Source organism: Leucoraja erinacea, chromosome 11, assembly GCF_028641065.1.
Source record: "Leucoraja erinacea ecotype New England chromosome 11, Leri_hhj_1, whole genome shotgun sequence".
NCBI lineage: Eukaryota > Metazoa > Chordata > Chondrichthyes > Rajiformes > Rajidae > Leucoraja > Leucoraja erinaceus.
In genome coordinates this window covers 431,622-458,899 of record NC_073387.1, presented here as the reverse complement: position 1 = coordinate 458,899, position 27,278 = coordinate 431,622, and the positions used below count along the sequence as shown (strand labels likewise).

Here is a 27,278-nt window from a genome sequence, read left to right as displayed (position 1 = left end):
CTTTTTGGTCACGTCTTCAGAAATTCAATCAGATTTCTGAGACATTACCTCCCACATACAAAACCATGCTGACCATGGTTATCATCCTAATCAGCCCTTGAAAATTGTACTTGAAAAAATATGAAGATTTCACACCCATGCAGGCACTAATGATGCTAGTGACCTTCCTCCACAGTGGAGTGCAAATAATCGAAACCTCTCAGAATATGAAATAGAGATCCCCTTGCAATACGTCTGTTTCCTTGGTGGAATCAACAGAGATCCACATGGTTCCTGAATTACAAAGCACATATTTTATCTCCAAATTGTAAAAAATCATTTGTGGACCATGTAAGCTGACTGCCTTTCTTCCAGAAGGACTAAGTTTTATTTTTATAATTCCGATTAAGCTTACTTGTGTTGTTTGTGTACACAGGTGTGAAACAAACACATCATGTTAGAAGTGGGGCCCACCTTTGCTTCATGTGCAAAAACCTCCTGCTGGACCAATCTGCTTGTTGACTTATTCTTTCAGCAAACTGCCAGTCTAAGGAATCAGTCTGTCTCATCACCACTTCCTGCACTAAATTTCCCTGGATTTCTAACCTCCCCATAGCTTTTCTGACTAGAAACAAGAATCATAGAATTAGTTATAAAGAACAGAAGCCGACCCTTTGCCCCAACTCATTCATGCCAACCAAGTTGTCTCCCTGAGCTTGTCCCATCTACTTGGGTTGATCCATATCCCTCCAAACCCTTCCTATCCAGGTAAACTACTTCATAGGAAAAGGCATTTCCGATCAAGGCATTTACTTGGAAAGGAAAAGTTTCTATCCTGGTAAATGCCTTGGTTGGAAATTTACAAGTCTCAATTGTCTAAATGCATTTTAAATGTTGTATTTGTACCCACCTATATGTACCACTGTTTCTTGCAGCTTGTTCGAATGCCCACACTCTTTACAAAAAATTGTCTCCCAGGTCCCCTTTAAATCGTTCCCCTTTCTCCTTGAATCTATGTCCTTAATGTTTAAATTCCCCTCCCCTGAGAACACGAGTTGGAGAGAACTGGGAAGAATGCAGGGTTGATTTAATGTCTCCAATACTTCATGCCATGAGTTTATGGCCTTTTGAATTCATTTTCTTGTTGTGATGCAGAGCTGTTTCCATCAGTTCAATGTTTGTTTGGCCTTGGCAATCCTGATAACAACCTAAGTTCACCTTCTGTAAGCTGATTTGCTGCCGTGAATGCTGATCAAAGATGTGATAAAAGTACGAACTAGCAAACGGCCACATTGACACAATGAGCCAAATCACGCGCAACATAAATCCTTCCTGCACCTCTAGAGGATCGTCATCCTATAACTAATGACTGCAGTTCTGACACCACTCAAGAACTATGTCAAAAGAGTGCACTGCATGTACTCTGCGCAATACTCTCTCGTTAATTGCTTGAGTGCAATTCCCAAAACATCAAGGGAAATGCTAATGTAAATCAAAATGTAGATGCTAGAGATTTGAAATTAAAACAATGTACTGGAAAATCTCAGCAGTTCAAGCTGCATCTGTGGAAAAAGAAAGTTAAGAGAAACCTTTCAAGTATCAGACCATTTGTCGATCCTTCACTTCCATTCAGTAGGATCGTGGCTAACCTGCTCCAGGCTTAAACTCTTCTTGGATGCCAGTTCCTATGGCCCTGAATCCTTGATCTTGTAAAGAAAAGCATCTACCTCTTTAAATGCATCCAATGAGCTAGTATCCAGCAGCCTCCAAGTCTGACAAGGCAAGACAAAGCGTTAACTCGGTGACCGTTTCATTGAACACTTGTGCTTGGTCCATCAAGGCCTACTAGATCTCCTAGTTAGTTGCCTGCCATTTAAAGTCCCTTTCCCATGTCCATACTGACCTCTCTGTCCTGGGCCACCTCCATTGCTAGAGTGAGGCTCCACACACACATTGGAGGAACAGTAGGTATGTTACAAAACCTACCTGAATCGTCATTAGGAATCTGCCCTCAGCCAGGCCCGCGATTTTGGCGCTGTTTGGAGGGGGCGGGTTTAAAACGCGATTTTTACTAGGCTGTACTAATCGCACATGTTCAGCCTAGTAAATCATTAACGAAAAATCGCTGCAAGACCCGGTCGCAAAAGGTATTATTAGTTTTATAGGCCTCGATAATATAGTTCTAATAGTTTTAAAATTACTGTTTCATTTCGCAATCTCTCGCAGCCCCAGGGTTTTATAGAGCAAACAATTAAAGGTATGTACCTTATTTTTACATTAAATGGGGCATATATATAACCCTATATATCAAATTATCTATAACGAATAGCTCATTTTGGGCTTTTTATATCCCGCAGTATTTTTCTCGGCACTTGAGGGCACTAATCTAGCGCTATGTCAACGTTCTAAACCGGCGCGTTCCACATGAACCCACTAGAAAGCCGATTTAAATGGGCATTGATTTACAGCAATTGAACACTAAATTCCTTCCATTTGGCCTATAAATTAATGTAAATTAGATATAAAAATCATGTTATATTGTGAATTATTTGTGAATAATCTTTGGACACTTAGGCTATTTAAAAATGTTAATCTTTCCTTAAGAAATGGGCGTTTGATTATCCAAGATCACAGCTTTTTTGTAATGTCCATTGAATATCAATAGGGAACAAGATGCTAATTTCCGAGTATGAAAATGGTCATAACTTTTTTAATACTTGAGATATGAAAGTGAATTTGGTGTCAAATTAAACTTATTGTTATGCTTTATCTGATGGGATAAATTGCAGACTTGATTTTTTAAATCTCAAAATTTTGTAACATTGCTAGGAACAGCACCTCATATTTTGCGCAGGCAGCTTACAACTCAGCAGTATGAATGTTTAATTCTCTAATTTTATGTAACCCGTGCAAACACTCCCCTCTCCCCCCCCCCCCCCCCCCCCCCCCCCCATCACAAAAAGTTGGTTAACCAGTTCCAGTTTGCAACAATAAATCACACCAGCCCTAGCCAACAATCGGCCTATCGGGGATCCTCCCTGCTTGAGGTCATCTGTTGCTGACCATGATTTGTCTTTGTCTTTTCTTGCTTCTCGTTGTTGTCCCCCTTTCTCCTGCACCAGCACCCCCACCACCCACACCCCGAGGAAGGGTGCTGACCCGGAACGTCACCTATCCATTTTCTCCAGAGATGACACACTGTGTTACTCCAGCATTTTACGTCTATGCAAGTCTTACAAATGTGATTGGGTTTTTTGATGAGTTGATACGAGTCCGACAGTGTATTTTGTCTGCATGGACTAGTGAAGTCAAGGTTTGACAAGGTTCCTCATAGTAGGGTGATCCAGAAGATCAAGGAATCACTGGTGATTTGATGTAAAATTGGCATGGCCATAGAAGTCAGGATAGAGGTGGTGAAGTGTTATTCTGACTGGAAGTGATGTTCCACTGGGATCAGTGATGGGACCTCCGTTACTTATCTAAATGATTTGGATGAAAATGTAGATGGGCTGCTTAATGAGTTTGCAGATGACACACAAATTAGCAGAGTTACAGATAGTGAAAAAAATTGTCAAAGGATACAGCAAGATGTACATCACCTGGAAATATGGTGGAGCAATAGCAGATGGAGTTTAATCCAGACAAGTGTGAGGTATTGCATTTTAGCAAGTCAAATGTAAGAGGACAGTATACAGTAAATGGCAGGACAGGAGCACGTATGTGCAGTTGGATCTTGGTGTACACATCCATAGTTCCCTGAAAGTGGCAAGTAGATGGAGTAGGTATAAGGCATCATTACCTACATCAGTTGGGGGTATATATTGGGAAGCAATGTTGGAGCTGTTTTAAACTTTGGTTAAGCCCCTATATTGTGTGGTTCTAGTCATTGCATTAAAGAAAGGATAGATGGTCTTTTTTTTCCAGGTTATGGTAAGAGGGATAAGTTTAAAGAAGGTTAATGAAGGTTTTTTTTGTATAGAGTTATGCCTGTTGCTGAGGGGAATGACCAGAGAGGAACCCTGCACTGTTTGTGTCCTTGGGAATGTGATGGGAATGAAATGGGCTACAGTTGGACCATAAAATGATGGTCATCGTAGTGGGCTGAATGGCTTGTTTCCATGTTGTATCTATTGCTCTATGGCTAGATCCCAGTGTGGTTTGCTGATTTGAGATGGTTGTGGGTCCAATTTCCACTTTTCTCTTTGTCAAAGATGGGAATTGTACAATGGCAGTTTGAAGCTGTGACTGAATTGAGCTGACTGTGTACATGTCATTCATGTGGCTCAAAACCATAATCCATTCCATATAGGCTATTATTTGTCCATAAATATGCTTGTCCCAAATGTCCAATTCAGAATACATGTCAATACATTGTGCATTAACATTTAGTTTTTCATTCAAGACTTCTGTTTCTTGAAATTAATTCAAGGACTTAACTAATGAGTTTTGTGTGCGGAGATTTACCTGGGTGTTGCTTGGAATGTGGCCTTTCAGTATGGAATGGATGGATAGGATGGATTTATTTTACTTGGAGTTCAGGAGAGTGAGGAGTTTCATGGTTGAGGACAAACGACATCAGGGGGACAGACCCTTTGACCCACAATATATATGCCAAACATGATGTCAGGTGAAACTCATCTCCTCTGCCTACACATGATCCTTATCCCTCCAGATCCATGTGCCTATCTAAAGGCCTCTTAAATGCCATTGTCATATCTGTCTCCACCACCACAACTGTAACTAGTACCAGGCACCCACCACCCTATCTAAAACATTATTTTTAATTGTCCCAAACATCTTTAAATTTCCCCCTCTTACATTAAAGCCATGCCCTCTAGTATTAACATTTCCACCCTGGAAAAAATAGTTCTGATTTTTATTCTCTTTCTATTATAACTTCGTAAGTCAAAGGAGCAGGATTAGGCTATTTGGCGAATGCGTCTACTCCACCACACAATCATAACTTATATCCATGCTAGTATCTTACCTCTAATACAATGGCCTCTCATATTTTTAGCAGCCTCACGTGTTGTACCTTATCAACGGCCTCTCATAATCTTATATACTTTTATCATGTCTCCCCCAACCTCCGATGAACCAGAGAAAATTCAAGTTCATCCAAACTCTCCTTATAGCTAATGCCTCCTAATCCAGATAGCATTCTGGTAAACCTCTTCTGCCCCCACTCCACAGCCTCCTTTCTGTAATGGGCTGATCAGAACTGCACACGATACTCCAAATGCTGTCTAATGAAAGCCCTATAAAGCTGCAACATGATCTCCTGACTCTCACTCGGTGCTCTGGCTGACGATGGCAAGTCAATCATGCACCTTCTTTACCATTCTATCTACTTGGTCTCCCACTTTCAGGGAGCAATGGACTTGGATCCCACGATCCCTCGGTAATCAATACTGTTAAGGGTCTTACCATTAATTGTATATTTTCCCCCTACATTCAATCTCCCATACTCGGATTAAACTACCTCTTCCATCTCTCCGACATTTCTGTAGCTGATCTATATCCCATTCTACATTTTGACGGCCTTCCTCAGTCCGCATCTCCACCAATTTTGGTATAATTTGCAAACCTAACCAACCCATCTACATCTCACCAACCAACATATTTACATTTATGTCCAAGTTATTTATAAACATCAGAGGTCCCAGCACAGATCACTGCAGACCTCCAGTCAGAATAGTCCAGTCCACCACAATCTTCTGTCTTTGAGTAAGCCAGTTCTAGGTCACTGTGGATCCCACGCATTTTAAAATTCTGGTTCAGACATTCATGAGGGACTTTATCAAATACTTTCACTAAATTCCATATAGATAAAATCTATTACCTACCTTTATCGATCACCTCCCCAAAACACGTAATCAAATTTGTACTGTATGCTCTGCTGTGGACAAAGCCAAGTTGACTGTCCCGGAGTAAATTATACAGAATTATGAGGATGTTGATGTGGTAGATGAGAACCTTTTCCCCTTTAGAGCATAGTTTCAAGGTCTTAAAAGAATCTGAAGAATTTTTTGCACCCTGACGGTGCTTGGAATTAGGAGTGTATTACATGTGGGCGAGATGAAGCTAGGGACTCGTACTGTTTGAGGAGCATCTAGTTAAACATCTTGGCAAATCTTAGACAGCCATAGATCAAGTGCTTGTATAAACGTGGCACTTTCTGTGCTATATACTTGAAGTCTTGCAGGATGATGTCATATACAATTTGAACATTACGTTAAGGTACGTAACATTTGCAGCTCTGATTGTAACATTCACCAAGACTTAAATGAAACTTGAAGTGTTAAATGTACAAGATCGGGAATAACCTTGTCTGCTACAAAAATAACCCTGCAACTCCCAAGTACCGATCATGTGACACTATCATATTTGCCTACAGTGCAGAGCTTGGTGTGCAGCCTGCTCATTATGTCGTGTTTCACTAACCCTGCTGATGTTGATCGTGTTAACTTGACTGGTAAGCACATTTATAAGTAGTTAGTGTGTTGCACGTATGAAATGGGTTTTTTTTTAATCTGATTTTATATAGAAATGTCTGCATTGTCATTTCTGTTTTATATTTACACACTCGGCTCTCTTGTCGAAATGTCAAAGTTTCAAGCACTCCAGAGGTGAAAGCTGACTGTGGAAAGTTCCTTAAAATGTACTGTTCCAAAGATCCTATCAGATGATTGTGGGCACAGATTACTTTGTACTGGTAGGAAATTTAAAATGGTAACATTGGCTGGATTTTGCTGTCATGCTTTATGTATTTATGTTGAGTTTCACTGGTCAGAATGAATATTTTGTTTCTGTACATATAGTCTGCATGATTTTTATTTAAATCATTTATTTGTTTAAATATTTGACCAATCTCGATTTATAGATCCTGGAAGACAGGCTTGTTTGCATTGAGTGCTGATGACCAGCCTGTGTGCAGGGAATGTACAACCATGCATACTGAGCTATGTAGCTGACACTTGCCCTGTACGTGCAGGAAGCTACACACTCCTGTGAGGGCACCATTAATTCGATTGAAACTCATGCGACCTTGAATCTTTACCTCATGACCTTGCTCGTGCAACAGCATAAGAATGTTTGACCATTTTTATCCAGTTGTGAGTTTACTTGAAGTGGCTTGATTCACTGCCTTTTACAGTTAGAACCCCACTGATTGCAGTATCTTATGACTACGAAACAATCTCAATTTCACTGCATTCAGTGGTCGATCTTGCCTTTCACTTTGGCATTTACAATTTTTTTTAAATAATGGAAGCTAGAACATTTGCCATTCATTTCGCAGTGCTTGTTCCATTGACAATTCTTTACTTATTGGAGTTCTCCTTGCCCATTTGCAAGACCTGACAATATCCATGCTTGATTGTATTTAAATATGGCAACAAGTAGTTTGTTTGTACAAGTACTGGACCAGGTGATGATTGTCCACCTCTAACATTCATTGACCATAGCATAGCTACTCATCATACACTGAGTCACCATTAACCAGACATTTTGCCTCAGAAACACAAGTTATATCTACAAGAGTAGGTTGCAGTCTTTTTGTTCTGGGGTGAGCAACTCTCCTGATTTCAATATATTTGCACTATTCATAAAATGTATCATATGTTTACTAGAATACTCTCCATTTGCTGAATGCATGTAGATGTAGATCCAGCAGCTTCAAGATCCAGCACCATTTAGAACAAAGCTGGCTGCTGATCTGGAACCTCAACATTTACTATCTCTACCGCCATGCATTAGTTACTTGCGTAGTGCTTGGGATGCATTTCCAGCAATAAGTAATAATGGGATCAATATTAAAAGGTACCATTAGGATAATATGCATGAAGCTGTATTATTGATAGCATTACTGTGCCCGGTATACTCTGCCATCTCCAGTACTGCACCAGGTACCTAGTTGGGTTTTCTGCTGAAAAGTCTGTAATTAAACAGTTGAGGTGATCTCGTCCCCACATAGCATGGTGTACAGGGAACCACTGAGGCAACATGTAGTGGGTGCTGGGTGTGAGGGTAGGCTGCGGCAAGCAATTCAACGCTGAGATGGTGGAATTTGAAAATAGAACATAAAATTTTACAGCGCCCAATGGCTTACAATGTCTCTGCCGAATATTAAACTAATCTATATCCCTCCGTTCCCTGCATGTCAACATGCCTATATAAAATCTTCTTAAATGCCACCACGATCTGCATTCACCAGCACCTCTGGCAGCATGTTCCACCACTCTCTGTGTCAACAAAAACTCATCCCGCACATTTCCTTTAAACTTTAACCCTCAGGCCTTGAAGCCAGACCCTCTAGTTGCTGACATTTCCTCTCTGGGGGGAAACGGTTCTGACTATCTACCCTATATACACTACATCATTTTATATACTTCCACGTGGTCTCTCTTCAACCTCCAACACCTCAACAAGTTTGTCTAATCTCTCCTAATAGCTAATACTATCTAATCCGGCAGCATCCTGGTAAACTTCTTCTGCACCGTTTTACAGGCCCCACATACTTGTAAAACTGCACATAATATTCCAAATGCGGCCATACCAAAGTTTTACAAAACAGCTTGTCCTCAAATCCCCAACCTATGAAGGCAATCATACCATTATCTACTTGTGTTTCCACTTTCAGGGACCTATGGGCTTGGATCCCAAGATCCCTCTGTATATTAATGCTATTAACTGAGCCAAGTGAAGTGGTGGGAGATTTGGTCTTACCATTTACCAATACAGTAAACCGTCATCATATCGGACCACAGAGGGGAGACTGGTGTCCGTTATTGCTGATTAAACACTATAGCTAAGTAAGGTATTATCATTATATGTATATGAAACAAAGAACTGCAGATGATGCTTAATACACAAAAGGACACAAAGTACTGGAGTGACTCATTGAGTCAGGCAGCATCTCTGGAGAATGTGGATAGGTGACATGGGGACTCCATGTCAGACTGATTCAGTCTGCTGACTTACTCCAGCACTGTGTTGTTCCACTTTAAAACCAGGCGCTGAGGCCACTAGTCTGCACCAGTGAGCACTTTTTAACCCACTGCACATTCCGGTGATACGGCTGTTGCAGCTCATGTTGTAGCCCCTGGCAACAGAGCGTTCTTCAGGCCGACCAACATCGACAGGACACGTCACCGTGGGGCTGCCTCCCCTTTCACCAGCTGTCAGCGGTTGTTTGGTCCGCTTCGTCGCCGACATCTTCCAAGGTGGAGTAGTATGACTCCGGCGGGGGGGGGGGGGGGGGGGGAGAGTGAAGAATGCGGTGGTGGAGTGGGCAGGGTGAAGTGAGAGGGAGTGGGGAGCGCATAAAGCGGTGTCCAATGGAAGAGAAGCAACAGTTGGTGAGAGGGGACGGAGTCCCACAGTGACAGAGCGTGTTCTGTCAGTGGCGCTGGCCTGAAGAAAGTTCTCTCCCCAGGGCCTACAGTGTGAGCAGCAACAACAGCTGCGGCAACTGAACCGTGTGGTGGGTGAAGAAGGGCTCGCTAGTGCACCATGTGAGCACGGTGCTGGATGGGCAGATCCATCCGCTAGAACCGAAATCCCCTGTAAAGCGGTCCATTGAAACGATGGTTTACTGTATATGCAGTTACTCACCAAGGTTTTTTGATGGCACTTCCTGAGCCTGAAACCTGCACGGTTTCAAATGTCAAAACATCACGTGCATGGCTACGTTACCTGGAAGTCACGTGAAGCCTATTTGTATTACCATTTTTCCCACCCGAGCTGAGAACAAGCATGATGAGTGGTGCCTGGTTTTCTCCAGACATGACGCTTGGTACAGTGGCCAGACGGAAGCCACTCCTCAGTAAAAGGCACATGACAGCCCGCTTGGAGATTGCCAAAAGGCACCTAAAGGACTCTCAGACCATGAGAAACAAGATTCTCTGGTGTGATGAAACCAACATTGAACTCTTGGGCCTAAATGCCAAGTTTCACGTCTGGAGGAAACCAGGCACCGCTCATCACCTGGCCATTACCATACCTACGGTGAAGCATGGTGGTGGCAGCATCATGCTGTGGGGATGGTTTTCAGTGGCAGGAACTGGGAGACTAGTCAGGATCGATGGAAAGATGAATGAAGCAATACCCAAGAAGACTTGAGGCTGTAATCGCTGCCAAGGGTGCCTCAACAAAGTACTGAGTAAAGGGTCTGAATACTTATGTAAATTGATATTTCAGTTATTTATTTTTAATTACTTTGCAAACATTTCTAAACATATGTTTTTGCTTTTTCATTGTGGGGTATTGTGTGTAGATTGATTATAAAAAAAATAATTTAATCCATTTTAGAATAAGGCTGTAATGTAACAAAATGTGGAAAAAGTGAAGGGGTCTGAATACTTTCTGAATGCACTGTATGCTGAAAGGATTATCCAGTGAGGCTCTTGGGGTAAAATGTAGAAACAAGAATGGGATTTTGATGACCATCCACTTTTTGGGAACTATTACAGGCCTCCCTGGTCGTCAGTGGGAATTAAAGGTATGTAGGGGGCGGTAAGAATAATGGAATAGTATTAGCAAGAAATATTAACTTCCCTAATATTGACTGTGTCGCCCGTTGTGCAAAGCGCTTGGATGGGATGGAATTTGTAAAATATGTCCAAGGAAACTTCCAGGATCAATATATAGAGAATCCCATTAGAGAGGGTGCAACACTGAACCTCCTCTTCGGAAACGAGAAAGGGCGAGCGACGGAAGAGTCCGTGGGAAACACTTCAGGGCCAGTGACCATAATTCTATTGGATTTTAAATAGTTTTCACTCTGAGGATATGCTGCCACTCAAAAGGAGAGCTGCCAGATATATGCAAGGACCTCTCGAAGCATAAATAGGGTAGATAGTAAGAAATGTTTCCCCATGGCAGAGGCCATACATAAGTTTAAGTGAGCAGTAAGAAATTTAGGGGAGATCTGAGGCAGAACCTCTTCACCAAGAGAGTGGATGGAATCTGGAATGCACTGTCTCAGTGGGGGGATTGTGCAGGCTAATGCTATGGGGGTGTTCCCCAATGTGGGAGACTTGAGGGCCAAAGAGTATAGTCTCAGAATAAGGGGTACCCATTTAAGATTGACATGAGGAAAATATCATCTCTCTATTGTTGAGAGTTTTTGGAATGACATGTCCCAGAAGGCTGTGGAGATTGAATCAATGTATATATTCAGAGATGAGATTATTAGTAGTAATGGAATCAAGGATTATGGGGAGGTGGAAAGGATGATCAACCATTATCTTATTGAATGACAAAAGTGTTAATAGCTTACTCCTATTCCTATTGCTTGTGTCCTGTCACTTACCACATGAATTTTGAGATCACCTCTCAACCTTCACAATTAAAAACAATGCACGGGTATAGTCTGTTTAATTACTACTTGTATAACAATCTGCTATTTAAGGAATTAATTCTTGCCACATGGCTCAGTAGGAGATGGGTCCTGACAAGCTGAAGGGCTTGCAACTGAATAAGGACAGGACAAATATTCAATGGGGAGGTTTGTTTTGGGAGAGTTTAAACTGGTTTGGTAGGCAGATGGAATCTTAACAGTTTCAGAAGGGAGGGTGGCTAAACTAGTTGAAAAGTTGGGATTTAGTAAATTAACCTGGAAAGCAGAGGAAGAGCATGATATTGGAGCCATGACTCAAGCAGGTTTAAAATATGGTATTAAACAAAGTGATGCCTAAAGTAGTGACGGTGTTGAAGGAAGACAGACTGGTGAAAGTGAATATCATGTATTCATTTGACAATGATTTACTTTGAAGTCACTGTTTCTTGCCCATTCTTGTGAAATTGTGTCCAAGCAGAGTAAAATTTGCCCCAACACTATTTAGAATTGTAACTGTTTATCGGACTTCTCCATAATTTTCCTGGATTACAATCATCGCCTCCAATACACTTGCTTTGTCCCTTCTCAACTTGGCAAAGTTCATTACACAAAAGCATAGCATCACTTCTCTGGTTAAGTTTGCCTTTTATTGATGAAACGTATTGTCAGTTACTGTGTTTTGGATTACCGTATTTCCCGGCAATGAATTTGGGTATTTACCCAAACATATGGCACGAAAATTTACCTGTGTCTTGGAGGCCGAAGGTTAGGTTGTTGGCCAAGAAAGATAGACTTGGCTATCCCTTAGTACAGCAACATCAAGAACGATGTTGCTTTACTGAGGTATAGCCAAGTCTATCCCTCATTGCTGGCAGCTGGTGGGAAGCGGCTGTGAAAGGACAGCGCCGCTGGGGGGGGAGAGTTCCTTTCACAGCGTGTGGGGAGTCTGGCCTGGGGAGGGAAGTAGCTCGAGTGGCTGCGAGCGGCTGCTGGGACTGGGCAGTGGAACCGGCCGCCATCTCGGCGCCTTCTGCTGGCCTGCCAGCCACGGTGTCCTTTGGCACAGGCGCAACCGGTGGTGGTGGTGGTTGGCGGCTACCTACTGGGCGGAAGGCTGGCTGCATCGGCCCCGTCTCTCTGTCTCTTTGACACTCTGTCTCTCTGGCACTCTGGCTCTTTCCTTTTTTTCAAATTTGGCGACTTAAATTGGGGGTGTGCGTTAAATAGGTGCAGCAATATTGGTTACGAAAACACAACCTGAAAACATCAAAAATTATACCATCATAGTCCGTGAGGTGCAAGAGTAACTAGGCAATAATAGGGGATTTCTTCTTCTGTTCTAACTGAGACAGTAATAGATAAAAGGTTATAAATGGAGTATAATTTTTGAGATGCATTCAAGGGAATTTGTATCAGTACATAACATGTTCATTAAGATAAACAATACTTTGAGGGTGACAGTAAAAGTGTATTGAGGCTTTGATCATTAAATTGGACTCAGCATCGGATACTCTGTACCTACAATCAAGGATGTTTATAACAGTAAATTAATTGGGCATGAGTTGCTTTCATAAGCCCATTTTGACAGACTCACTCACCTGTGTCTCCTCTGTGTCGTGGGGTTCCGCTCGTGCTCCCTCTCCTCACAGATGAAACTATTTAGAAAGGTAAGGACCAGAGTTACCCTGGTCCTTCCCTTTAACCCCATCAGTCTCCATATTCAACACATCATTCTTCACATTTCCACCACCACATTGCCATTCCATGGAATGGTCCCAATGATTGCTTCATCTTAACCCTGAGCTGAGGTATGTCTGCAGGTATGTCTGCAGATGCGTGTGCTTGGACACCACCTCTGTCATGCATGCTGTGTTTCAGGTATACTATTAGCATTGTCATCACTTATTCCAGCTGGACTGTCAGCTCTGTACGTTTTGATCAGTTAATTTCCTGCTTTGACAGCGATTATTGTGTCATTGTGCATCTGACCAATCACAAATTGGCTATCTTGAGCTCAGTAGATGCCCTCAGTGAGAGCAGAGGTGCCTGAAATATGAGCCATCAGCCAGCTGAAGCCCTGCTTCCAGGGTCTGGCTTAACACAGAGACCTTTCCTCGAAGTGATATGGCTCTAGGAGGCACGTAGACAATGCCTGTGCCTTTCCTCAGCCTTTGCATCCCAGAGAGAGAACGTGAAGTAGGCAGGAGTTGGAATCGAGGTGAGTGTCTGCCCTGTAAAGCATGGCTATCTAGCTGGGAATCCTGGCAAACCCCAACTACGTGTGGGTTAGGATCAGGTGTAAGTGCTGGTAAACCTTTTGGGTTCTATTCCGATCTGGTTTTGCTGTGTAGGGCAGAGAGCACAATACATGGGACAGTATGAGTGACATTGAGGGTTGTGTGTGCATGTGATACAGATATGCACAGAGAAAGTGGTTTACTCGGATCACAAACAAATTGTGGAGCTAGGCTGGACTGCCATTTTACACCCAGCAAAACTTCAAATATCCAGCCATGAGAAATGGTCCAAATAAAGTCCTGGTAACTGCAACAGAATAGCACAAGTGGAAACTGGATTCAGCTTCAACTCCTGGGTGGTGCGTTGTAGGGCCCTTTTCTGTGCTGTGTGACACTTTGACCTTACAGCTTAGAGCCTCCTTAAACCCTCAAAGTGTATCAAGAGTGTTGGGAGAGATGGGCAAAGAAAGATGATGGGGGGGGAAGTGTGGAAGTGCACTGAACGATGGGCAAGTGGACAATTATCAGGTGCTGAGTTCCCCCACAGCCTATTTATGGTTGGATCCAGTGTGAGGTCATAGTCTCCTTTTGCCATCAGTCAGGGTCCTTCATTAACCTTGCCTGTCCTGGGTCAACAATCAAAGTCAGATCTTAACCAATTGGCTGTCAGTATTCAGACTGGGTGTGATCGAATAAACAGTGATGATGATGTGCATCTTTCCTCCTCCACAGAAATGCCAGCACCGGCCAAAGTCGTCAAAGCAGGAAACCCAAGACCAAAGAAAGGAACCAAGGTAAATCCAATGAGCTGTTACAAAATCTTCTGATATTTTCAAATTATTGATGTTTTTTTGCTAAAATATGCTCTTTTCTAACTGCATCTCTGTATCTAGCTCTTTTTTCAAATACTGAGAAGAACATCAGGTCCATTGATTTGCTTTTCTTGATCTTATAAGGTTTTCAGACATTTTGTGTACAGTTCTGGCCATCACACCACAGGAAGAATGTGATAGCAATAGAGAGTGCAGAAGAAATTCAGGATGTTGCCTAGAATGGAAGGCTGTAGTTATAAGAAGAGAATGGATAGGTTGGGTTTATCCTACTGGAATGTAGGTGGCTGAGGGATGACCTTATGGAGATGAATAGTCTTTTTCCCCAGTCCGGGGAGCCTAGAACTAAAGAGCACATCTTTAAAATGAGAGAGGAAAGATTGAAAGGAGATCTGATAGATAGGTTTTTTCATATAGACGCTGGAATGAGTTGCCACAAAGCTGTTGGTAGGAGCAATGACAAACATTTAAAAGGTATTTGCACCAGTTTAGTGGCGCACACGGTGGCGCAGCAGTAGAGTTGCTGCCAGAAACGCGGGTTCGATCCTGACTACGGGTGCTTGTCTGTACGGAGTTTGTACATTCTCCCCATGACCTGCGTGTGGTTTCCCTGGGATCTCTGGTTTCCTCTCACATTCCATAGACATACAGGGGGGATATTATAGAAACCTTATAGAAACCATATAGAAATCTTATAGAAACATACAAAATTCTTAAGGGGTTGGACAGGCTAGATGCAGGAAGATTGTTCCCGATGTTCGGGAAGTCCAGAACAAGGGGTCACAGTTTAAGGATAAGGGGGAAGTCTTTTAGGACTGAGATGAGAAAAACATTTTTCACACAGAGAGTGGTGAATCTGTGGAATTCTCTGCCACAGAAGGTAGTTGAGGCCAGTTCATTGGCTATATTTAAGAGAGAGTTAGATGTGGCCCTTGTGGCTAAAGGGATCAAGGGGTATGGAGAGAAGGCAGGTACAGGATACTGAGTTGGATGATCAGCCATGATCATATTGAATGGCGGTGCAGGCTCGAAGGGCCGAATGGCCTACTCCTGCACCTATTTTCTATGTTTCTATGTAGGTTCATTGGATTCGTGATCGTAGGTCGGCGCATACCCGGTGGGCCAAAGGGCCAGTTTCCGCGCTCTATCTCTAAACTAAACTATACTAAGTCAGTTGATTTTATTGTCCTAAGCACCTGAATAGTGAGGTACAGATATGATGAAAGTCTTTTTTTAGTATCACAGGCACAAGGATACTGTATTGGGAAGGAGAGGAACAGGGGCCAAATACAGATAAATGGAATTAGAGTAGATGGGTATCACAGTTGGCATCGACAAGGTGGGTCGAAAAGATCTCTTTCAATGCTGAACGGTTCGTTGAGTGTATAATTCATAGCTGTTGCATCTGTGGTTTTGATCAGCTTGTGGTTGTGGTGATGTGTTTTTAATGGGGCAGTTAGATTCACCGACCCTGGTTGTGTGGCAATAAATTCTATCAATCAGATGGCAGTGCTGCATATTAGAGCAGGTAGGCTAATGGAGAGGGAAGAAAAGTTAGTCATAATAAATAAATGAATGACTTGCTCCAAAAATGATCAGTTCTGGCATACACAGATAAAGTGAGCTATTGGACATTGAAAAATTAATTACTTTATCCAAAAGGTTTGTAACTACCCCCAGACGAAAGAGGTTTTCCTGAGGAACCCATGATATTGAACATTTTTGATCAATTTTCCAAATAAGAGAAGTAACTAAAATAATGATTGATCCTCGGTAGAGACCCACTAAAATAAGCATTGATCCCTTAGAGACTAGACTAGTGAGTTAATAGTAATGGGAAATGACACTTGCAGTTGGCAAAAGGGTCTGTTTTCATGCGGCATGTTATGTAACGTAATGAACTGGGGTAGGAGGAGGCCACTCAGCTTATCACCTCACTTCCTTCAATCCATGAGACTATGGATGATCTTTTACAACAGTGCATTAACTGCCCTATCCCCTGATTCCCATAGTAATTTTTAAATGCTATCATTAATATACTCTGTGGCTGAATCCCAAAGCCCTCTTGGACAGAGAATTCTCGAGATTTGCTATCCCCTTGTGTGGAAGTTTCTTCTCATCTCAGCCCTGAATGATCATCTACTTGGTTGGATACTGTGATTCCAGTTACCTCCACCAATGAAAACATCCACCCTGCCATGCCCTTTAAGTATGTTTTAAGTTTCAATATGATCAACTTCATATTGAAATTCACTAAATACATAGTATGTGTGGTATGCTTAATTTCTTCTCATTGGACAACCCCACACTCTCAACTCCAAATTACAGAAATCAGGCTGATGAACTCTTGTTGCAAGTCGTCTGTTGCATGGGTAACCTTCCTAAGTTAGAGAGACCATACCTGCAGACTATGTCGGGTGTGGCCTCAAGATTGCCATAGGGATTGGTTTTTTGTTAATTTTCATTTGGGATGGAGACATAACTGAACGAGGGCAGAATTTATTGCGTGTCCCTGATTGTCCTTGAAATGTGGTTATGAGTTGCCGCTTTGAACCATTGCAGTTAAATACTTCCACAAAGCTGTTGGAGAGGAAGTTGAAGGATTTAGACGCAGCATCAGTAAAGGAATGTCCAAGGAGTCATTCCATTTGTGGGGATATATCCAAACTGAAAGAGCAGCTCACTAAAAGCCATCCATTGTTCTTGAAGTTTGAACCTGACCATATTTAATTCTGTCCATCTCCCTTAGTAACCCCATTGAAGTTAGCTATACACTTAGGAAATGCAGTTTGGATTTCGCTATGACCTTCATTAATCTTAATACTATGATCTGATGATCACTGCTCCACAGGTGTTTTCTCACCATCAGCTGGTTCCCCTTAGATTGCTGAACCATATCCATCAATCCTACCTCCCTGTCTGAGCCAGAAACATACTGATCAAATTGGTTTTCCTGAACACATTTAAGAAATAAAAGGCCTTAGAAAGTCTTACACAAAGTATGGTACGCCACAGGAATCATTGAGGACATTGAGGATTGGTCGCTGCATAAGTCCAAGGTTCCCTGAAGATGGGCCGCATGTAGATGAGGTGATGTAGGTATATGTAATGCTCCCGTTTATTAATTGGGGCATGGAATATGATACCATGGACTTTATGGTACAACAATATAAAATATTGGTTAAGGCACAGCTGGAGGACCAGCCACAGTTTATAGCAAATCATAGATACTGCTGAAATAGGCCCTTCGACCCCACGGGCATGTGCTGACCATCAATCATCCAGTTCCACTAATCCAACCCTGCACCATTTGCTCTTCATACATTCCCATCAACTACTCCTGGATTGTATCACTCATTTATGCACTGGTGTTAATTTACATTGGAAAGTTAATATACCAACCTGCATGTCTTTGCCATCTTGGAGGAAACCGGAGCATCCTGGGGAAATCCAGCTGGGATCGCTACTCTCAAGGAAGCAGTTGTTTGCGCTGGGAGGGGTGCTGAGCAGATTTGCCAGGATGGGATGGGGCATTGCACTTGAGGAAAGACTAGGAAGGCTGGACTTGTTTTCTTTGCAATAAAGGAGGCTGATTTGTTGGTTGGTGGGGCGGGGGATGCTGATTAAGGAACACAAAGTTATGAAGAGCATAAAAGACAGATAATAGGAAATACTTCCCCTTGGCAGGGCTATTTGAAATCAAAGTGCATAAGGAGAGATTTAACATTGAAAAGGGAGTTCCAGGATTTCGGCCCAACAAAGATGAAGGAGCAGTAATGTTTCTTGAAGTCAAGGTGCAGTGTGAATTGGAGAGAATCTGTAGGTGTTTATGTTCCCTGTGATCAAGGTAACCTGTTTGATGAAAAAGTTTGCAGGTTTAAGAGGTGCTATTGGATTAGCTGAGGGGTGAACTTTGTGTCCACTGTGTGTTGATGGTGAAACAAATGTATGATTAGTGTGATGGATTGTGTGTGGCTTTGCCTTGGAAGGTATCCAGTTGTATGTTTGTTTGGGAGTTGCATTCCTTCTGTTTTGTACCTTTCAGATGGCAGAGAGCTTTTAAGTGTCATGAGTCACTGATTTGGTCATGTTGACAAGGCATCTATGAGGCTGTTATAGTTGAGTTTCTGCTCAATAATCACCCTGTGGGCATGATGGTGAGGAGCCTATGGAGAATGTCAAAGCTGGGTGGTTAGACTCGTTGGTAATGGTCATTGTCAGGCATTTCAGAGGCATGAATGTTGTCTAGGTCTCTGCATGCAGATGCGGTCACCAGTAAACATCCCCACTGCTGATTGAAGGATGATAGTCCCACAGTGATGGCTTGGAGCTTGAATAATTGATCTCCAGTTTCTCCAACAATCTTCCTTTTGTGCGACTTATGGCCCCATCCTTAACTTGCCATTGGAATTTAGCTCTCTGTCTGTGATGAGTCGAATAATGCTGGTGAATCTAAACTGGACATTGGTGAGCAGCTTATTGATGAATAAATGCTGGTGAATACTCTCGTCAAGAATGCCTTGCGTCGGTCTGCTAATGATTTGAGAGGAGAGAGATTGTGTTGAAATTAGCCAGTTTGTTCTACATTTTGAAAATGACCTAGCTGGGCAAATTTGCACATTGTCAGACAGATGGTATATTATAACAACTGCAACTGGAGTGTTGGCTGAATCTGGAAGCCTTACCAGTGTTCTGGAACATTTTTTGACACCACACCTTCTAAACTGCATGCTATGTTCTGCATTAATTACAAATTATTTATTTGCAAGGAACCCAGGTCACTAAATAATGACACATCTCACTATTTTAAAATTCGACCAAAATGGATGACCTTGCATGTTTGCACATTTAATCTGCCATATCCTCGACCATTTACGTGACCTTTCCCTACTTCCTTAATGTGTGGCTGCACTTTCCTCACATTGCACAATGTCACTTAGAACTCTTATTATCAACACATTGGGATATTTTACATTGGTTTGTCCTCGGGTAGCCTCCGGGTTACAAACTTTAAAAACAAAGTAGAATCATAAGGGTCACAGCACGAAAATAGTCCATGTGGCCCAGCATACTGAGCTGACCATCAAGTACCCATAATCCACCAGTCACATTTAACAGCCCAGTGTCTTTTATCACTTGGTGAATCAAATGATTATTGAGATACTACTTAAATGACACAACTTCATCATTCCTTCAGGTGATGCATTCCTGATTCCAACACCATCTTCCTCAAATGTTCTTCCCCAAATCCCTTCTGAGCCTCTGCCCTAAACCTGTGCCCTCTAGTTGTAGGGTGCAGATAGGCACATTGTCGCCATCGGCGATTTAGGCCGAAGGCCCTGTTTCCTTGCTGTGTAAGTCTGATTCTCCTTGTCTGGCTGCATTCAATGCCTGCATGCAGCCTCTTCCAGTATTACTTTACTGATGAAAGGACCCAGTTGCTCAGTGGAGACATTTGTTTGCGGTACAACAAATAAAGTGGTTGAATGTAACATGGAATGTTGCACTCTGCATCCTTTCTCTTTTTGCACTAGCTGCGTACTCATGCATGGTCTGATAGTATTTGTATGGTACGATCTGGTTGGATTTCACAATATTTTTGTACATAATACAATTATAATAATACAAATACCAATGTTGAGGACACAAGTGGCCTGCAAAGGGATAATTATCAATGAGTGAGTGGGCAAGAAGTGGACAGATTGATCATAACTTGGGGGAATGTGATGTTATCCATTTTGGAGAGAAAAATGACAAAGCAAATTGTTTTTCAAAAGGAATGAATGCTAAAGAATCCGAAGCACCACCTGAAATGCCAGGTTAGCATGCAAGTACCATAACCAATTGAATGTTGGCCTTTGGGTGTGGAGTATAAATGTAGGAAAGTTATAATGCAGCTTTGTAGGGTGGGATGTGCTTGCATTTGCGACAGTGCAGCAAGGGTTCACAAGATTGATTCCTGGAATGAAGGTGTTGAAGTATGAAAAAAGATTGAACAGGTTGGGCTCAATACTTGGCTCTAGAAGAATAAGAGGTGAGCTTATTAGTTTTTGATTGTTTTTGCTTCACCATGTTAGCAGCTTTCTGCCACCTAAACCTTTCATCCTATGTCTTCCTTCCTAAGGCCGATATTTTTTGTCCAAATACTTCATTCATTGTTCTCTTTGGTAGCCAGATGTTCCGTGTCTCTGGGCAACTTGGTTTGGTAAAGAAATGTTATTGATCTGCATGCTAGAAGCATTGTTTAAAGAGTCTGAAGAAGGGTCTCAACCCAAAACGTCGCCAATGTCTTCTCTCCATAGATGCTGCCTCACCTGCTGAGTTTCTCCAGCATTTTTTGTCTACCTTGTTGAAAAGCAAGGCGACTTAGCCCATCCACAGACTCCTGAGCTCCGTGTGGAGTTTAGGCTTCAGACATCTTCATGCAGCAATGGAGGGTGGGTGTTCCTCCAATGAATACAGTTGGACTTTTGTCGATTATAGAGTAAACCACTCCCCCTCTGACCAGTCGGCTATTTTCCCTGGCAGTCAATCTGGGCAAATTAAAGTGGTTTGTTTAGAACATTGGAAGGCAGCTACTTAAGCTCTTAAATTCCTTTATGCACAGAGGGAACTTGGCTGAAGAATTGGCTGTGCGATGTACAGTGCAGAGCCGCCTGGTGCCGTGGTGTTGTCGCTGACCAAATCTGAGTGTCAAGGCAAGGAATTTATGCATTTTAACCACAAAATGTGAACTTAGGTTTTGGGGAAGATTGTCCAGAAGCAGTTGTTGATTGCAATCCTGGTTTTACATCCCCACTGCTGATGCACTGCTGCATTTACACTTGCCTAGTTTACAGGTGAACTGAACTATGCTGCGGCCTCACAGCTCTCCTCTTGGAAAGCTCAATTCTTCATGTGCTGCTGGGAATCATTCTGCTTGTTCACTGAGTATGTCATTTACTATCTTTTGCTTCACCAACCTGTCGTCATTGAATTCCTGTGTAGCTAAAATTAGCCGTGTAGCTTTCAAATTGCCAGATGCAATGGGCAGCAAACCTGTGGCAGCTTTACTGTCTGCACGTTACAGGGAGCTTGGTTTGCTTAGCGTGGGCTCTGGACATGGGTGGGCTTGGGACGCGCACAGAACTAGTATACACCTTTGCCCTTGTGGTTTAAAGTTGTGGGGAGGTACTTCTGGAAGCAGTTTGTTGTATTTTCCAGAAAGCTTTAATTTCTGCCCCAGAGAAGCTCATTGGTGGATCTATGGAATTCAATATGGATTCTTGACGTTTTAACCACAATAAGAATTTAAACAGGCATGACTGTCAGTGTCCTGACTTGCAAATTGAGTTTTTACACCCACTTTCCCTCTGCAAGTTACTGATTTGTGTACACTGGTTATCTCTAACCTTATCTTAAAGTGCAGCTTTCAGCTATCTCAAAATCAACTTGGGTTACCTTACTTTAATGCAAAATGCGTGGGCAAGTTAGTGAGGGTCTTGGACCAGGAATATTTTGTGGGGCCAATGGCAATGAGCGGGTAATGTTGAGTTTGAGTCTCTGAGGTATAGGTGCAAGTGAAGAAGTTCTGTGGGTCATTAGGCACCGACAATAGGACTGTGTGTTGGGCGTTGCAGCACAGAGTCTACAACAGAGTAGAGGGTGCAGAATTGTTTTTTTGATAGGACAGGAGTGTGCTCTGATGGAGCTGAAAGGCTGGGGGCCCTGAAAGGTTGCGGGAGATACGGGTAAGGACCCTCTAATGGGGGTGGTGGGAGTTAAGCAGGCGTGGGGTGCTGATGGTCCTCTGGTTGTGTGAGGGGAGGGAAGTGCCTGTTGATGTTGACGGGGGATGCTCACCTTTGTCATGCTCAACATGAAAGCTGTTCATTGAGGAATTTCATATGTTGATGGTGTTGCATACGGGAAATGCAGCAGTCTAGTGGGATCCCAGAAATGGTAAATGTTCAGTTAGTTTGTGATGGATTATTAATCAATTGGACAGAGGAGCATGTCTCTTGTCCATCGTGTTGCTGGGAAGACTGGGTGGGTGGGGCCTCTGCATCAGGGATGGGAAGAGGTGATGATGGCCTGATGGCATTTACTTGTGCTCGGGGTTAGTGAGTGAGAGTGACTTGGCGATGGGGTGGGGTTGCATGAGGCACTGATGCTGGTGCAGATCTCAGTCCTGACCTGTGTTGACTTCAAGTGATACCAATTCAGCTCCTGTGCTTCCTCCTGAAAAGCTACTTTGTTAATACAAGCGGTTGTTGTCAACTAGGTTCTATGTCACAGTAAATCCAGTGAAGGTTCAATTTCTGTCTTCAGTTCAGGTTGACTGTTAGTGCCATGAGACCCTTTCCATATGTGAACTGGATTATTATTTCATTAGGAATGTGCCATTATGGAGTTTGATAATCTCGTTAATGTAGCAAAATTGTTGGCGAGTATTGTTCATTGTAAGAAATTAAGCTTTGTTTTTGCAAAGGCTGATGCAGATGTTCTCTGTTGCAGGTCAGCGATTTTGGTGACGCCACCAACTGGCCCACTCCTGGTGAAATCATCAATAACAAGGTAAAACTGTCAACATTTGTTACTTTCACTGGTCAAGGATTGGTCAGACAAAAAATGTAAACTTGATTTCAGACGTCAAATCATGAGATTATCATAGAATGATAATGGCAAATGTTGTTTCTCTATTCAAGAAGGGCTGCAGGGAAAATGCTGCGAACTATAGGCAGTGAGCTTAACGTGTAGTTGGAAAGTTACTAAAGTATTCTGAAGGACAGGATATACAGGCATTTGGATGGACAAGGACTGATTAGAGATAGTGGTTTTGTATTATGGAGGTTGTGTCTCACAAATATGACTTTTTTGAAGACGTGAGTAAAAAGGTTGATAAGGGCAGAGTCGTAGGTGTATATATATATATGGGCTTCAGCAAAGAATTTGACAAGGTTCCGCATGCTAGGCAAGGATCGAGGTAACAAGGTAAAGAGCAAGGTAGACTGCTATGGAAGGTTAAATCGCATCTCGTTAGAAGGAGAGATAGTTGAATGGATAGCAAATTGGCTCCATGGAAGGAAGCAGAGAGTGATGGTGGAAGGTTGTTTCTCAGACTAGAGGCCTGTGACTAGTGGTGTGCCGCAGGGTTTGGTGCTGGGCCCGTTTCTGTTTGTCATCTATATCAATAATTTGGATGAGAACATACATGGCAAGATTAGCAAGGTTGCAGATAATACAAAAGTGGGTTTTGCAGATAGTGAAAATTATTGTGAAAAATTGCAGCAGGATCTTGATCGATTGGCCAGGTGGGCTGAGGAATGGTTGATGGAATTTAATACAGAGAAATGGGGTGTTGCATTTTGGGAAGTCTAACATGGGCAGAACCTACACAGTGAATGGTAGGGTTCTGGGAGTGTTGTAGAGCAGAGGGATCTTGGAGTGCAGGTGCATGGCTCCTTGAAGGTGGAGTCGCAAGTCGATCGGGTGATCAAAAAGGCTTTTGGCACATAGAAACATAGAAAATAGGTGCAGGAGTAGGCCATTCGGCCCTTCGAGCCTGCACCGCCATTCAATATGATCATGGCTGATCATCCAACTCAGTATCCTGTTCCTGCCTTCTCTCCATACCCCCTGATCCCTTTAGCCACAAGGGCCACATCTAACTCCCTCTTAAATGCCGATGGCATCTCAAGTGCCGTTGAGATGCCATCTCAACGGCACTTCACTGCGCCCTCTCCCACCTCGACAACAGAGACACTTACGTAAGAATGCTGTTCATCGATTACAGCTCGGCATTCAACACCATTATACCATCAAAACTGATCACCAAACTCGGTAACCTGGGCACCGACCCCTCCCTCTGCAACTGGATACTGGACTTTCTAACCAACAGACCCCAGTCTGTGAGGTTAGACAAGCACACCTCTTCAATCCTCACCCTGAACACCGGCGTTCCACAGGGCTGTGTGCTGAGCCCCCTCCTCTACTCCCTCGTCACCTATGACTGCACACCTGTACATGGTACTAACACCATCATCAAGTATGCAGATGATACAATGGTGATTGGCCTCATCAGCAACAACGATGAGTTGGCCTACAGGGAGGAGGTCCAGCACTTAGCAGCATGGTGCGCTGACAACAACCTGGCCCTTAACTCCAAGAAGACCAAGGAGCTCATTGTAGACTTCAGGAAGTCCAGAGGCGGCATGCACACCCCCATCCACATTAATGGGACGGAGGTGGAACGTGTTTCTAGCTTCAGGTTCCTGGGAGTCAACATCTCCAATGACCTCTCTTGGACCCACAATACCTCTACTCAGATCAAGAAGGCTCATCAGCGTCTCTTCTTCCTGAGGAGACTGAAGAAGGTCCATCTGTCTCCTCAGATCCTGGTGAACTTCTACCGCTGCACCATCGAGAGCATCCTTACCAACTGCATCACAGTATGGTATGGCAACTGCTCTGTCTCCGACCGGAAGGCATTGCAGAGGGTGGTGAAAATTGCCCAACGCATCACCGGTTCCTCGCTCCCCTCCATTGAGTCTGTCCAAAGCAAGCGCTGTCTGCGGAGTGCGCTCAGCATCGCCAAGGACTGCTCTCACCCCAACCATGGACTGTTTACCCTCCTACCATCCGGTAGGCGCTGCAGGTCTCTCCGTTGCCAAACCAGCAGGTCCAGGAACAGCTTCTTCCCGGCGGCTGTCACTCTACTCAACAACGTACCTCGGTGACTGCCAATCACCACCCCCCCCGGACACTTATTATTATTTATTCAAATCGTTTGCTATGTCGCTCTTCCAGGGAGATGCTAAATGCATTTTGTTGTCTCTGTACTGTACACTGACAATTAAGATTGAATCTGAATCTGAATCTAAATATAGCCAATGAACTGGTGAAAAAAGTTTTCCTCATCTCGGTCCTAAAAGATTTCCCCCTTATCCTTAAACTGTGACCCCGTGTTCTGGACTTCCCCAACATCGGGAACAATCTTCCTGCATCTAGCCTGTCCAACCCCTTAAGAATTTTGTAAGTTTCTATAAGATCCCCCCTCAATCTTCTGAATTCTAGCGAGTACAAACCGAGTCTATCCAGTCTTTCTTCATATGAAAGTCCTGACATCCCAGGAATCAGTCTGGTGAACCTTCTCTGTACTCCCTCTATGGCAAGAATGTCTTTCCTCGGATTAGGAGACCAAAACTGTACGCAATACTCCAGGTGTGGTCCCACCAAGACCCTGTACAACTGCAGTAGAACCTCCCTGCTCCTATACTCAAATCCTTTTGCTTCACCGGTTAGAGTATTTGAGTGTAGAAGATGGGAGGTCATGTTGCAGTTGTATAATACGTTGGTGAGACTGCATTTAGAATATTAGACAATAGACAACACACAATCGATGCAGGAGTAGGCCCTTCGAACGAGCACTGCCATTCAATGTGATCATGGCTGATCATCCCCAATCAGTGCCCCCTTCCTGCCTTCTCCCCATATCCCCTGACTCCGCTATTTATAAGAGCCCTATCTAGCTCTCTCTTGAAAGCATCCAGAGAACCTGCCTCCACCTGTTTCTTGCCTCTAGCCTGTCCAAACCCTTAACAATCTTATATGTTTCAATGAGATTCCATCTCATCCTTCTAAACTTCAGAGTGTACAAGCCCAGCTGCTCCATTTTCTCAGCATATAACAGTCCCGCCATCCCGATAATTAACCTTGTAAACCTACACTGTACTCCATCAATAGCAAGAATGTCCTTCCTCAAGGGGATCAAAGCTGCACACAATACTCCAGGTGTGGTCTCACTAGGGCCCTGTACAACTGCAGAACGACCTCTTTGCTCCTATATTTGATTCCTCTTGTTATAAAGGCCAACATGCATTCACTTTCTTCACTGCCTGCTGTACCTGCATGCTTACTTTCATAGACTGATGAACAAGGACCCCCAGATCCAGTTGTAATTCCCCTTTTCCCAACTTGACACCGTTTAGATAGTAATCTGCCTTCCTGTTTTTGCTACCAAAGTGGATAACCTCTCATTTATCCGCATTAAACTTCATCTGCCATGCATCTGCTACTCCCCCAACCTGCCCAAGTCACCCTGCATTCTCATAGCACCCTCCTCACAGTTCACACTGCCACCCAGCTTTGTGTCATCTTCAAATTTGCTAATGTTACTTTGAATCCCTTCATCCAAATCATTGATGTGTATTGTATTGTATTAGAAACATAGAAAAATAGAAATTAGGTGCAGGAGTAGGCCATTCGGCCCTTCGGCCCTTCGAGCCTGCACCGCCATTCAATATGATCATGGCTGATCATCCAACTCAGTATCCCGTACCTGCCTTCTCTCCATACCCTCTGATCCCCTTGGCCACAAGGGCCACATCTAACTCCCTCTTAAATATAGCCAATGAACTGGCCTCAACTACCCTCTGTGGCAGAGAGTTCCAGAGATTCACCACTCTCTGTGTGAAAAAAGTTCTCCTCATCTCGGTTTTAAAGGATTTCCCCCTTATCCTTAAGCTGTGACCCCTTGTCCTGGACTTCCCCAACATCGGGAACAATCTTCCTGCATCTAGCCTGTCCAACCCCTTAAGAATTTTGTAAGTTTCTATAAGATCCCCTCACAATCTCCTAAATTCTAGAGAGTATAAAACAAGTCTATCCAGTCTTTCTTCATAAGACAGTCCTGACATCCCAGGAATCAGTCTGGTGAACCTTCTCTGCACTCCCTCTATGGCAATAATGTCCTTCCTCAGATTTGGAGACCAAAACTGCACGCAATACTCCAGGTGTGGTCTCACCAAGACCCTGTACAACTGCAGTAGAACCTCCCTGCTCCTATACTCAAATCCTCTTGCTATGAAAGCCAACATACCATTCGCTTTCTTTACTGCCTGCTGCACCTGC

General features: G+C 43.3%; 1 protein-coding gene across 3 annotated transcripts in view; it reads left to right on the top strand.

Annotated features, from left to right (window-relative positions):
* larp1 (La ribonucleoprotein 1, translational regulator) overlaps positions 1 to 27,278 on the top strand; it is a 131,036-nt gene that overhangs the window by 32,176 nt on the left and 71,582 nt on the right. For 2 of the 3 annotated variants that reach the window (XM_055642542.1, XM_055642541.1), the window contains exons 2-3: positions 14,290 to 14,351; positions 22,884 to 22,943. In XM_055642542.1, the coding sequence (XP_055498517.1) occupies positions 14,290 to 14,351; positions 22,884 to 22,943 (122 nt within the window). Of the gene's footprint in view, positions 1 to 13,183; positions 13,539 to 14,289; positions 14,352 to 22,883; positions 22,944 to 27,278 lie in introns of those variants that run through there. The other variant, XM_055642543.1, reaches the window with a different exon arrangement.